The sequence below is a fragment of the Radiomyces spectabilis genome, assembly GCF_025331425.1.
Source record: "Radiomyces spectabilis strain NRRL 2753 chromosome Unknown BYT42scaffold_3, whole genome shotgun sequence".
Taxonomy (NCBI): Eukaryota; Fungi; Mucoromycota; class Mucoromycetes; order Mucorales; family Radiomycetaceae; genus Radiomyces; species Radiomyces spectabilis.
This window is the reverse complement of record NW_026251928.1, coordinates 2,434,538-2,446,287: the sequence shown is the minus strand read 5'-3', so window position 1 is coordinate 2,446,287 and position 11,750 is coordinate 2,434,538. Positions and strand designations below refer to the sequence as shown.

The 11,750-nt window shown below is 42.5% G+C and overlaps 5 protein-coding genes across 5 annotated transcripts; 3 read left to right on the top strand and 2 right to left on the bottom strand.

The window, feature by feature from the left end:
• Nucleotides 1-171: 171 nt before the first annotated feature.
• Nucleotides 172-1,348, bottom strand: BYT42DRAFT_561553 (Prefoldin). The gene is made up of 6 exons (XM_051567374.1): nt 1,218-1,348; nt 1,092-1,162; nt 903-1,027; nt 774-834; nt 305-690; nt 172-238 (listed from the first exon to the last, which is right to left on the bottom strand). Exons 1-5 carry the CDS (start codon nt 1,285-1,287, stop codon nt 646-648), a joined length of 372 nt encoding a protein of 123 aa, XP_051426675.1. The 5' UTR covers nt 1,288-1,348; the 3' UTR covers nt 172-238; nt 305-645.
• Nucleotides 1,349-2,558: 1,210 nt separating this feature from the next.
• BYT42DRAFT_528982 (saccharopine dehydrogenase) lies at nt 2,559-4,673 on the top strand. The gene is made up of 7 exons (XM_051565384.1): nt 2,559-2,658; nt 2,724-2,809; nt 2,872-2,998; nt 3,054-3,164; nt 3,224-3,332; nt 3,415-3,555; nt 3,624-4,673. Exons 1-7 carry the CDS (start codon nt 2,648-2,650, stop codon nt 4,389-4,391), a joined length of 1,353 nt encoding a protein of 450 aa, XP_051426674.1. The 5' UTR covers nt 2,559-2,647; the 3' UTR covers nt 4,392-4,673.
• A 504-nt stretch (nt 4,674-5,177) lies between these two features.
• On the top strand, nt 5,178-6,731 carry BYT42DRAFT_544085 (isocitrate dehydrogenase, NAD-dependent; the record flags this gene model as incomplete). The annotated part of the gene is made up of 7 exons (XM_051565736.1): nt 5,178-5,237; nt 5,305-5,379; nt 5,438-5,824; nt 5,914-6,047; nt 6,108-6,210; nt 6,273-6,452; nt 6,531-6,731. The coding sequence occupies 7 exons, from the start codon at nt 5,178-5,180 to the stop codon at nt 6,729-6,731; spliced, it is 1,140 nt and encodes a 379-aa protein (XP_051426673.1).
• A 401-nt stretch (nt 6,732-7,132) lies between these two features.
• BYT42DRAFT_544084 (uncharacterized protein) lies at nt 7,133-7,690 on the bottom strand (the record flags this gene model as incomplete). The annotated part of the gene is made up of 1 exon (XM_051565735.1): nt 7,133-7,690. The coding sequence occupies one exon, from the start codon at nt 7,688-7,690 to the stop codon at nt 7,133-7,135; it is 558 nt and encodes a 185-aa protein (XP_051426672.1).
• A 1,080-nt stretch (nt 7,691-8,770) lies between these two features.
• Nucleotides 8,771-10,678, top strand: BYT42DRAFT_561538 (major facilitator superfamily domain-containing protein). Its single transcript, XM_051567373.1, has 5 exons — nt 8,771-8,937; nt 9,014-9,325; nt 9,411-9,818; nt 9,890-9,911; nt 10,000-10,678. Exons 2-5 carry the CDS (start codon nt 9,050-9,052, stop codon nt 10,500-10,502), a joined length of 1,209 nt encoding a protein of 402 aa, XP_051426671.1. The 5' UTR covers nt 8,771-8,937; nt 9,014-9,049; the 3' UTR covers nt 10,503-10,678.
• Nucleotides 10,679-11,750: the final 1,072 nt, after the last annotated feature.

The window sequence follows — 11,750 nt, the reverse complement described above, 5'->3', positions numbered from 1 at the left end:
GTACAGCTAAATAGGAGTCAATCAGCCGTGTTTAGTTAAGAGCGTACATATGAAAAGAAATACCATTTTCCTCTTCTTCGCGCTTCTTTTGTTCGTAGATAGCTTTAAGGATGTGATAAATAAGGTCTTTAAACATTTTGCTTTCGAGGAAAGGTAATGCCTGTTCTTGTCCGACAGGTTCGATACTTTTATACGTTTTCCGCTGTAATGCGGACAAGTCTAGGCTTGAACGGCGTTCCTGAAAGACAAAACAAAAATTCAGACTGGAACAGGACTGGAACTGGAAACAGGAACAAAACAATACATAACAGGATAAGAAAAGAGACCAGGATCTGGGCTGGATCTGATGAGGATTTATTTTGAGTTTTTAATGATGATCGGGGACGGAATATCATTTTCTACAGTCTAGAACTTATCTATCAAGAGAAGGCAGAATACCTTTGTGGAATAAGTTGAATCATGGGGATTCAAAGGATACCGTGAAAAATGTGATCCGTACTTTTCCACAACGGCAAGGCATACTGTAGAGTAGTGAGTTGTTGAAAAGTCAAAGCCGAAGCCTTTTTATATTCAATAGTGTAGTAAACTCCCAAAAAGGAAACGTTTCAGGCATCACTTCCTTAATTAACACGCTCTTTTGTTGGTTTATTTCTGAGCAAGCTCTTGATACTGCATCTGTAACTGTGCAATCTATTAAACCCAAATGCAAACAAATACCATGAAATGTCAGTGGTACTTATTCTGGTAAGTTTTTGTAAGAGATAAACCATTACCTCACTTTTCTTCTTCTCTGATTTCTCCGTCAGGTCTTTCAACTGGCCTTCCACGCGCTTACTGGAAATCGAGATATCGTTATACATGTGTTAAAAAGAGAGTCGCGGTACTATAAGGCCATGTCTTACATTTCATTGCTGATGAGTTCCAATCGGTTCTTGACGTTAGCCGCTGCTTCTCCTTTGTCTTGCTTGACGAGAACAGGGCCAATGAGTTTATAGATATTTGCTTCGTCATCCAATAACTCGAATTCCTAAGAGTTCGCATCGTATCGTGAGTCATTGTCGAGTAGAAAATAAGTGAAGGTTGGCATTTACTTTGGACACTATTTCGTTTTCTTGTTGCTGCGAATCGAGACGTTGTCTTGACTCGATGACCTTGGTGAGCTCTGAATACAAAAGGGTTAGATTGACCGACGGACGAGGAAATCTGAGAATCCCAACCTTTTTGAAGTTCTTGAAAAGCTCGGGATTCTGCTTCCAACTTTGCTTCTATGACTGATACGGAGGACATGGTATATTTCTCTTGGTGGGTTGACGCGCAAGATGAAGTCCGCTTCGTTGGGAAGGTTCGCCAAGGGCACTTTACGCTCAGTGGCTTGTCGCAACGGTCATGCAATGATTCGCTCTTTGAAATTCCGATCGTCTTCTGGTGTGGGAGAGAGATATAGGGTATCAGAAGAGACAGTTCAGTTCGGCAAGGCATTATTTTTCCAGGAACATGAACAACATTGCGTATACGATATATTTCAGAGAATGCTGTTATGCGATACTATATTACATACCTAAGCTAATCAATAAAAACCCGTCTACAGCTGAAGCAACAAACAAGAACAGATACGCTTATCTAGCTTTACTTGATGGGTGGCATCATCACTGCTCCAGTAGCCTGTGAGTGTGGGCATAGAAAACTCTCCGTGGCTGGTCTCAAAATGAGTAGACTAATATCAGACCCAAACAAGCGTGGAACAAACGAGATTCTACCTGACTGCTCTGTTCTTGATATACAAAAAGGACATGCTGAGACTGACTTTTCCAAAACGGGGATTGTGTAATCTTCATGGGATGATAAGCAGTGGCAACCCGTCCCAACCGCTTTTTTGGACCGTGAACTGCTTAACAGTGAAGTGCGCAAATCAGTTATTGAAGCCATCATTCAGACTTTGCCACAAAAACTTTTGTCGGAGTATGATTTCAACATCTAAAAGATCAAATGTGGATCACAGGAAAGGCCGTGGTGAGGGGAGGGGATCCCCGCATTCAGTGCTGTCAAGCTTGGCATGCATGCGGTATGTCATAAAATGCTTACTTAAATAGCCACAACATTTCATATCTGCTAGTGTCTATACACAAGCACAAGACTGAACAAATGAACGGTTCAGTCTCGACTATCAAAAAAATATCTCGAGACTGCTGCTCTTATGTCCATTTTTATTCGGCACTATTGTAAACGTCGTCCTAAAGGCCAATGTCCGTGTAGATAATCTTCATAGATTATCAGCTAAAGCGCGGTCACTAACCAAAGCGGAAAATGATGCTTCCTTTTTAACTATTGACAGGACGCATAAAAACTATTATTATGCTACAGCAACTGTGTGATTTACCGTTCAACTGCTTTGTTCTACGGCAGATGGTTTACCTTTGCAGACCGAGGGAAAACTGATTGAGTAATCTCAATTTTAAGAGGATAACGTCGACTTCCGGTGTCTCACCGTTATTTTGAAACACCGTTGACAGTTCAAAGACAACGATCTTAGATCATTCCCAAAAGAGGAACGTTCATCTCCGAAACATTGGCGATAGCGCGTTTTTGCTCTTATAACATGAACTCACTACTTTAATTTTTCTTTCTTTCTTCCCTCATTATTTCTGTCATGTCTGAAAAGTAAGTTCATGGTTTTATGGATGATATAATTGCTTCTTTGGCTGACATGCGATGACCCATAATAGAAAGATTCTTCTCCTTGGATCCGGCTACGTTGCCGCTCCCGCTGCTGAATACATTGTTCGCAGACCCGAGAACAAACTCACCATTGGTAAGTCACGATAGCGTCAGGTTACTGGTTTGGACTAGCACACTCATGTACTCTTTCTGCAGCCAGCAGACGTTTGGAGAATGCTGAAGCTTTGGCCAAACAGTTCCCTGGCTCCACCGCTGTTTCTTGCGATATCACCAACCAGCAAGCTATTGAGGACTTGGTCGCTCAACATGACCTCGTTATCAGGTAGGCACACCTTATCAGCCGTTTGCTTTAACTGCTCTTTCTAAATACTTTGTAGTTTGATTCCTTACATCTACCATGCTGATGTCATTAAGGCCGCCGTGAAGCACAAGAAGAACGTTGTCACCACTTCTTATGTCTCCCCTGCCATGATGGAATATGACCAAGCGTAAGTCAATTTTGGGAAACGGGTAGAAAGGACCATCTATTTATCGGAATTCTTTATAGTGCAAAGGATGCTGGCATCATTGTTATGAATGAAATTGGTCTTGATCCCGGTATTGATCACTTGTATGCTGTTCGCACGATTGAAGAAGTTCATAGAGAAGGTGGCAAGGTAACTATAAAAGGAATAGCTCGGCGACTTTTTCAGGAGCATGTGTAACTAAACGCATCAAAAAAACAAATCTTTTGGATAGATGAACGAGTTCATCTCCTTCTGTGGTGGCTTGCCCGCTCCCGAGAATTCCAACAACCCCTTTGGTTACAAGTTCTCTTGGTCCGCCCGTGGTGTCTTGTTGGCCTTGAAGAACACTGCTAGATATTTAGAAAACGGCAAGGTAACGTTCATCAGCGCAATTTATCTTTTTGAGGCTGTAAGGTGCTTATACCAGATTATGTGTTACAGGTCGTCGAAGTCTCTGGCCCTGCCTTGATGGACTCTGCTCGCACCCTCAACACTGGTTATCCTGGCTATGCCTTTGTTGCCTATGGTAACCGTGATTCTACCCCCTACGACAAGCGTTACAACATTCCTGAAGCCAGCACAATTATTCGTGGTACCATCCGTTATGATGGTTTCCCTCAATTTGTAAAGGCTCTTGTCAGTCTTGGTTTCCTTGATGACCAGGAGCAACCTCACTTGCTCGCATCCGCCGCTGAGATCTCCTGGAAGGATGTCGTTGCCAAGGCTGCTGGCACCACTGATACCACTCCTGAAGGCCTGGAGGCTGCCATCATTGCCAAGGCTGAACTCGCTAACCACCCCCGCAAGGCCGCTATCCTCGACGGTATGAAGTGGCTCGGTTTCTTCTCTGATGTCAAGGTGACTCGCCGCGGTAACCTCCTCGATACATTGTGCGCTACTTTGGAAGAAAAGATGCAATATGAAGAGGGCGAACGTGATATGGTGTTCTTGCAGCACCGTTTCGAAATTGAACTCAAGGATGGCACAAAACAGACCCGTACTTCCACCTTGGTCGAATACGGTAAGGTCGGTGGCTACTCCGCCATGGCCAAGACCGTCGGTGTCCCTTGCGGTATTGCCGTCCAATTGATTTTGGATGGCAAGATCACCCAAACTGGTGTGATTGCTCCCATGACCTCAGAGATCAATGAACCTATTATTGAACTTCTCGAAAAGGAGGGTATTGGTATGGTCGAGAAGATCTTGTAAAAAAGTTTGATGCAGTTCAGTACCGGCAGCATGTTGTCGTTGTTTCTATAATTATTTGTTTTCTCTAGTTTCCGTAAAAAGAGCTTTCTAGTTTTTTTGTCTTCAATGAAAAATGTATTCCATTTATTCCAAATCCAGTACGATCTTTTGGTTAGCTTTCATAGTGAGGAATCCTATCGTACTAGCAAGCATATTTACTATGATATACAGTGGTACTACTTAGGGTAGACTATTTAAAGTAGACAATATATGGTTGGGACTCATGGCCGACCATAGTTCATGCACAAGTGCACAAGCAGGAAGTCAAGGCAGTGAATTTGTTGAAGACTCCTCAGAAGAAATATGTCCTATGCCATACCGGTCCTAAATTGCAGACTAGGTGGTGAACGAATATCAAGAGAGAACCTGTTGGCTTTATCTCTTTCCAGTCAATAAGAATAGTAACTGAGAACAATCCCATGAGCCACTGAGCAAAAACCTCCTCGGACCAGATCCGCGAAGCGACCTTTCTCTCAGTTTGCTTGCGTTTTCGTGGTGATGGAAATAAAACATGGATTCTTTCTTTGTGTTTCTACCAGATTTAACCCTCAATCACTCTGTGTCATGTTTTTTACGTCTTTGGTTTCGACTAGATGCGAAATTATCTCGAATTTCAAATTCCTGCGGTGACTTTTTTGGAGGGAAGTGTTATCCGAGTTTCAAGTTCCTCCCGCCATTTCCTGGAGAAATGAAAAATTCCCCTCCACTTCTCCAGATTTCTGCCTCTTTTCCACTTTTATTGACGCCATGTTCTTGTCACGTACTGCAACAGCTGCTTTGAAAACCAATGCCTGGTCGGTTAGCAAGGTATAGAGTAAATGCCTCTCTGCAGAATAGTGGATACAGTCAAAAGTTAAACTTTTACATTCCTTAGTTTAACTCGCTCCGTACCATTACCACTGCGAGTCCCAGCATTACCCAGGCTTTCAGCGCTGAAAAGAACGCTAATGTAAGTCATATGGTCCCCGAGATATTTTCGGACTAACATGTCTAAATGGTCGGTATAGGGAAACTATCTCGTCACTTTGATTCCCGGCGATGGCATTGGTCCCGAAATCTCACGTTCGGTTAAAGAGATTTTTGCCGCTGCAAAGACCCCGGTTGAGTGGGAAGAAGTGGATGTAACGCCTGTAATCAAGGACGGAAAGACCGCTATCCCGGACGAGGCTATTGAAAGTGTCCGTAAGAGCACGGTGGCTCTTAAGGGTCCTCTTGCCACTCCGATCGGCAAGGGCCACGTTTCTCTCAACTTGACTCTCCGTCGTACCTTCAATTTGTATGCGAATGTTCGTCCTTGCCGTTCAGTAGTCGGTTATAAGACTCCTTACGAAAATGTCGATACTGTCTTGATCCGTGAAAACACTGAAGGTGAATATTCCGGTATCGAGCATGAGGTATGGGCATAAGTGCAATTTTGTGTTGCGTTTCAAGCACCAATAACGATTCTATTTTTTTTTTCTTTTTGGTTCTTCACGTTTGCTAGGTTGTCAATGGCGTCGTCCAGTCTATCAAGTTAATTACAAGGGAAGCTTCTGAACGTGTTGCACGTTATGCTTTCAGTTATGCACAGTCAACAGGACGCGACCGTGTCACAGCTGTGCACAAGGCCAATATTATGTAAGCATTCCATTATCGCCATCTGAATAGGAACCGAATAATTGATTCCGCTGACAATAGGAAATTGGCTGATGGTCTATTCTTGGATGTTTGCCATCAAGTGGCCAAGGAGTTCCCCGACATCAAATTTAATGACGTGCTTTTGGATCGCGCGTGTCTTCACGTAAGCTTAAAGACTTGCAAAGATCTAGCCAAGACAAAACTCGTGAAAATGACATAATCTAGATCGTTTCCGACCCTGCTTTGTATGCTGACACTGTCATGGTGATGCCCAACTTGTATGGTGATATCTTGTCAGATATGTGTGCTGGTTTGATCGGTGGCCTTGGTTTGACTCCTTCAGGTAACATTGGCCGCGATGCTTCCATCTTTGAAGCTGTTCATGGCACCGCTCCTGATATTGCTGTAAGTGACCTTTCCAGACGTAAAAGGTATAAGATGCACCGTTTTCTGACAAAAAAAAAACGATGTTGTTCCATTTAGGGTCAAGACAAGGCCAATCCTACCGCTTTGTTATTATCCGGCATCATGATGTTGCGTCATATGCGCTTGAATGAACAGGCTCAGAACATCGAACAGGCTGTCTTTAAGACTATCGCTGAGGGCGAGGCCTTGACAGCTGACCTTGGAGGAAAGTCAACCAACACCGAGTACACCAACGCCGTTATCAAGAACTTGAACTAAATGATTTTCGGCATTTCCCATCCCTTTTTATTCATCATGAAAAAAAAATTATAAAATCAAATGTGTCCCTGATTGTTCATAGAGATATCATCTAGTGAGAGAAAAAGAATAAGAAAGGCCAAACGCAATAGACGTATGATTACACATATAGATTGAACAGTTGGTCATCTCAAAAAAGCTGTGCGAAAAGATAGAGTTTTACAATCCTGATCGTTTGATTTTCTTGACCTTTTTCCCCCCCTTCTTTTGGAAATCTCGCCAGCTCGCAACGCGTTCCTCTCTTGTCTCTTCCCATTTCTTCGCCTCTTCCGCCTTTCGCTTGCGCTGTTGAACCACTTCTTCCGCTTTACGAGCTTCAGCGCCTAAAGAAAAGGGTAGCTGCTTCGTTTCAGTCTTGTGAACTAAACCCTCATGGACTTACCTTCAGCCTCCAATTCCTTCTTCAAAAGACGTCGTCTTCGTAATTCCATTTCGATCAAGATATTCTTCAGCTGTTTGCGCACTGCCTCTTGACCTTCTGACGTTTTCAGGAAGGCATTGGAATCGGCATCGATCGATGAATTTGCGTCAGAAGATGCATTTTTCTCGCCTTCTTTCTCAGCAGGAGGAGGTTGGGTTTTGACTTTATATCCATTGGCGCGTAAAGCTTCGAATTTGGCTTCTTCTACGATACCCAAAAGGTACTTGAGCCGTTGCTCATCGTTGAGCTCTGATTCTGCTTTCTTCAGCATAGCAAATGCTTCTTCGGCGCGTTCATGTTTAACTTTATCAGGGTGGATCATGAGTGATTTCTTTCGGTAAGCCATCTTGATGGATTTCGCATCGGGTTTGGTATACGGCAGCTCAAGAACGGAAAAGGGGTCCAATTTGAAGCAAGATAAAACACGTTCGATTTCTAGTTGCTTTTCCGATTGTGAAAAGTATCGGTCAAGGTCGATATCATCTTCGGCGGATGTCATGATAATAATAAGAAAAACTGTGGAAATGTCCAACAGTAAGAAAAGAAAGACGCCTTCCCACTGTCAGTGTGACCCCAATTGTGACTATTTCTGGTCTCAATTTCTTATGATCCACTGAATCGCGACTTTCTCACAAGTACCATTTTCAATGCAATTTTGCAGGTCATATAATGTATCTCTTATACTTAGATATTCTTCTTATCAGTATATTTGTATACAGTTACAAACGATCTCGTCAGCTACCTCCGAAGTAGTCTCGGCTATGCTCCGTGGGTTTTGGCAAAAGCCTACAGGCGCAAGCTAAAAGAGGTTACTACCGCCTTAGGCTCAGTCATTTTCGGCATAACAATCGACTGCGAGCCAAGTAGGCAAGCATAACTGCTTTATCGCATATTATCCATTGAGTGGCTATGTAACTTTTACCTAGAAATGATGCTGCCGTTGTTCCTCACCCGTCAGCATATGTGGCCTTCAGTAACAGGTGAACAGTTGCTAGCACCTACGACGAGTCACTTTCCCCGAGAAAAGCTCATGAAGATCCAATCAACAAGCGTAGACACAAAAATGCCTTTTTTTTTATATATTGACAAGTGTGTTCAGAAGGGTCGAGATATCCTTTTTTTTGTGGGTGGGTGTATTCCTATTTAGTGTAAACAAAAGAATGCCAGCATTGGTACATGCTGACATGCAAGGGCAAGGTTACATAGCAAGATGCCCGGGAATACAGCAGCTTCCATCTTCTTCGGACGTTGAATGGATGATGGCTGATCACGAATTACTGATGTGTGTCATATTCCGCCTCCGTATTTTTACGACTCAAACTTGCCTCTCCAAGAAGATGATAAAGCTAGCAAGCAAAGAGAGATTCATTTCTTCCTTACATTGACGTTTATACACCGACAGTCTCAAGGGTAAATAACATAACTGAATAATAGTATTATTCTGGTTGACGGATACCTCTCAAGGTCATGGTCATACAAAAAGATGTGACCGTAAAAATTCGTCATATCGGATTAAGCAAAAAGATGGCTATTTAAGTGGTTTTTTTTTTTTTTCTTGGTTCGGATTACTTTGCTCTTTCGCTGTTGGACGTCATGAATACCGAAACTGTGGACAAGCAAAATTTGGAGTCGTTGAACGAAAAACAGTTACCTATCACTGATCTCCCGTCAGATACAGATGAACCAAATTCTTTGGAACCACCCGATGGCGGACGCGCTTGGGTAGTTATGATTGGCAGTTTCTTTGTAAGTGGTCCTTTTATTAGCTCTTGCCCAGTCGACAATTTACGCTTTTTACTTATCTGGCATTTTCGGATGACAGGGCTTGTTTGCTGTGTAAGTAAAATATAGCCAGCAGATGACGCACAAGTATTGCAAGTTAACCAATCAAGAAATATCAATCAGCTACGGAGTCAACTATTCGTGGGGTGTCTTTCTCAAGGAATACAACAAAAACGTGTATCCGCAACAAATGACAAAATTGTCGTGGATCGGATCTATTTGCATTGCCATGTTTTTCATTCTAGGACCAATCAATGACTGGGTTGTGCGCAAACTTGGATATACAAAGATGCTTTTAATAGCTGCCATTTTGTGTCCTTTGGCTTTAATGTTAGCCAGTATCAGTCACGAGGTAAAAGAAAAATTTATTATTTTGTGATCTATATTGTTCTTTTGTACTGATCCTGGTGAAACACATTTCTCTGTTCCACTGAAAGATATGGCATCTGTATCTAACCCAAGGTCTCATGTTCGGGATTGGTGCTTCCTTTGTCTGGTTTCCTTGTATCAGTGCACCCCAACAATGGTTTACCAAACGTCGAGGTTTGGGAGTGGGCGTTGCCATGTCGGGCGCTGGTATTGGAAGTCTTATCTGTTCCAACATTACCCAGGCTGTTATTAGCAGTCTTGATTACCGATGGGCTCTCAGAATCCTTGGTTTCATATGTTTCGTGTTCCTTTTGCTTTCGGCTGCCACTATCCGAACATTTGCTCCAAACTGCGAAGAAGCCTCGGCCAATGGCATCAAACGAAAATCGATGATCCGGATTCAGCTGGATCTCCTCAAGAACGTTCAATTTGATATCATGCTGATGATTGGTTTTATTACGACTTTTGGTTACCTCGTAAGAAAGGCGTCGGATCTTCTTACTGTGATGACTGATGTTAACTTACCGCACTCGTATGGTTTCTATAGGTCCCGTCCTTTCTGTTGCCATGTAACATGAGAAACATCGAGTTTACTGGGCCGATTCCTAGGAATCAAGCCTTCAATTTACTCTTATATTAACACCTGGTATCATGTAGCTTATGCGGAATTTTTGGGCCTCAATCCTTGGATCGGCACAAACTTGTCGGCCATCATGTCTGCTGTCAATGTAGTGGCTAAACTTATTAGTGGTTATACGAGTGACCGCATCGGACGCATCAACGGATTGGTTATATGCACATTGTTGGCGGGACTCATGAGTCTTGCTGTATGGACCAACGCCAAAACGGAAGCAGCGATTTGGGTATTTGCCGTTCTTTACGGGTTCTTTGGTGGCGGGCATTTGACATTGTTTCCAGCGTCATTGCCGCAAGTAGCTGGATACGACAATATTCCTGCAGCCAACGGTTTGGTGTATTTCACAAACACTTTTGGTTATTTAGTGGGGACTCCGATTGCTTCAGCTTTGATCAACCAAACCAATCCACCCAACTATTCGAACGCAAGTATATGGGCTGGTGTCTTGATGCTGACGGGCGGATTTCTGGCGCTAGCTTTGCGTGTGGTAAAAGCAGGTTGGCATGTACTTACGGTTGTCTAAAAAACAATGATACATTGCTCAAGGGAAGGGAAAAAAAAAGGTACATGGCCGACAGCTAGGGGTGCCCGAGATTGCCTTAAAAAGCTTTCCGTGTGGCTGAGACCTTTACTCTTATCACCTGATCAGGATAATACCTGCGAAGGGAAGCCGTCGACCTTAGATTATAGACATTTGGCAATAAAAATATAATGTATTTCTAATCATTTCATTCGAACGTCATGGATTTTCTAAATGGGTATTTTTTCATTTTGGCACGCGTAAATAAGGATAAGAATAAGAACAGTTCCAAGGATCGCATTTTGACAGTGACGGATTGGATCGCTTCCTTCTGAGTCATTTCTGCACACTTAATTCGTAAAACGATAGTCTATAGCGATCATTAACCACTGCTATCCTATCTGGATACAGTATTCTTAGTAATCGATACCAATAAGCCTTACGAATGATGATTGAAGAAGTGAAACAACAACAATTAGTTTGACAGTGACAGGAAAAGATGTCGATAAATTGTTATTGTTCAGAACGCCCAACCGTGAACAAGGTGTCAAAAACAACACATTGATATCTTGATCCCCAAGTCACTATCCATTTTAGAAAGCTGATTAAAACCAGTCCATTATATTTTGGGTTTTACGGTGACCACAATAAGGAAACCAGAAGCTGATCAAAACCAGTTCATTTTTTTATTTTTTATTGGGTAATAATAATGAAGTTCGCTTCTATTCCTTCGCTTTCTTTACCATGGACGGTCGATTTAGTCGTGCCCTAGTCTATCGGAATATTGAAATGGTTGCTTGTAAATCGCTTACCGGACGACAAAATAACTTTTTCATCCTTTCTTGTTGTTGTCAGTTACGCCGGGTCTTCTTTTGCGCCGATTAGATTTGCTATACCAAAGTTTAGCAAATACGGAAGACAGTGCATTGGCTCGTCCGCAGATCGATGTCTGAAGGAACCTTAGAGAAGGTATGAATGACCAATGTATGAACGAGGCATACCAAAGGTATTGCCTGGAAAACAGAAGAAATATAGGCCGAATCCGTTCAGCATTAAAGTGGTCCGGAATACTTCGGATTTGTCATGTTTCGGAATAATTCTAGAAGATTTGCAAGAAGTCTGCGAGAACCATCCTGAAGATGGTAGACATAGAAAATGTATCTTTGTGTAGAAAATATAAACATGACCATCTTATGGAAGAAATAAAAAATTAACTACAGATTTAAACTGAACTCTCCAGGAGTACTTAAA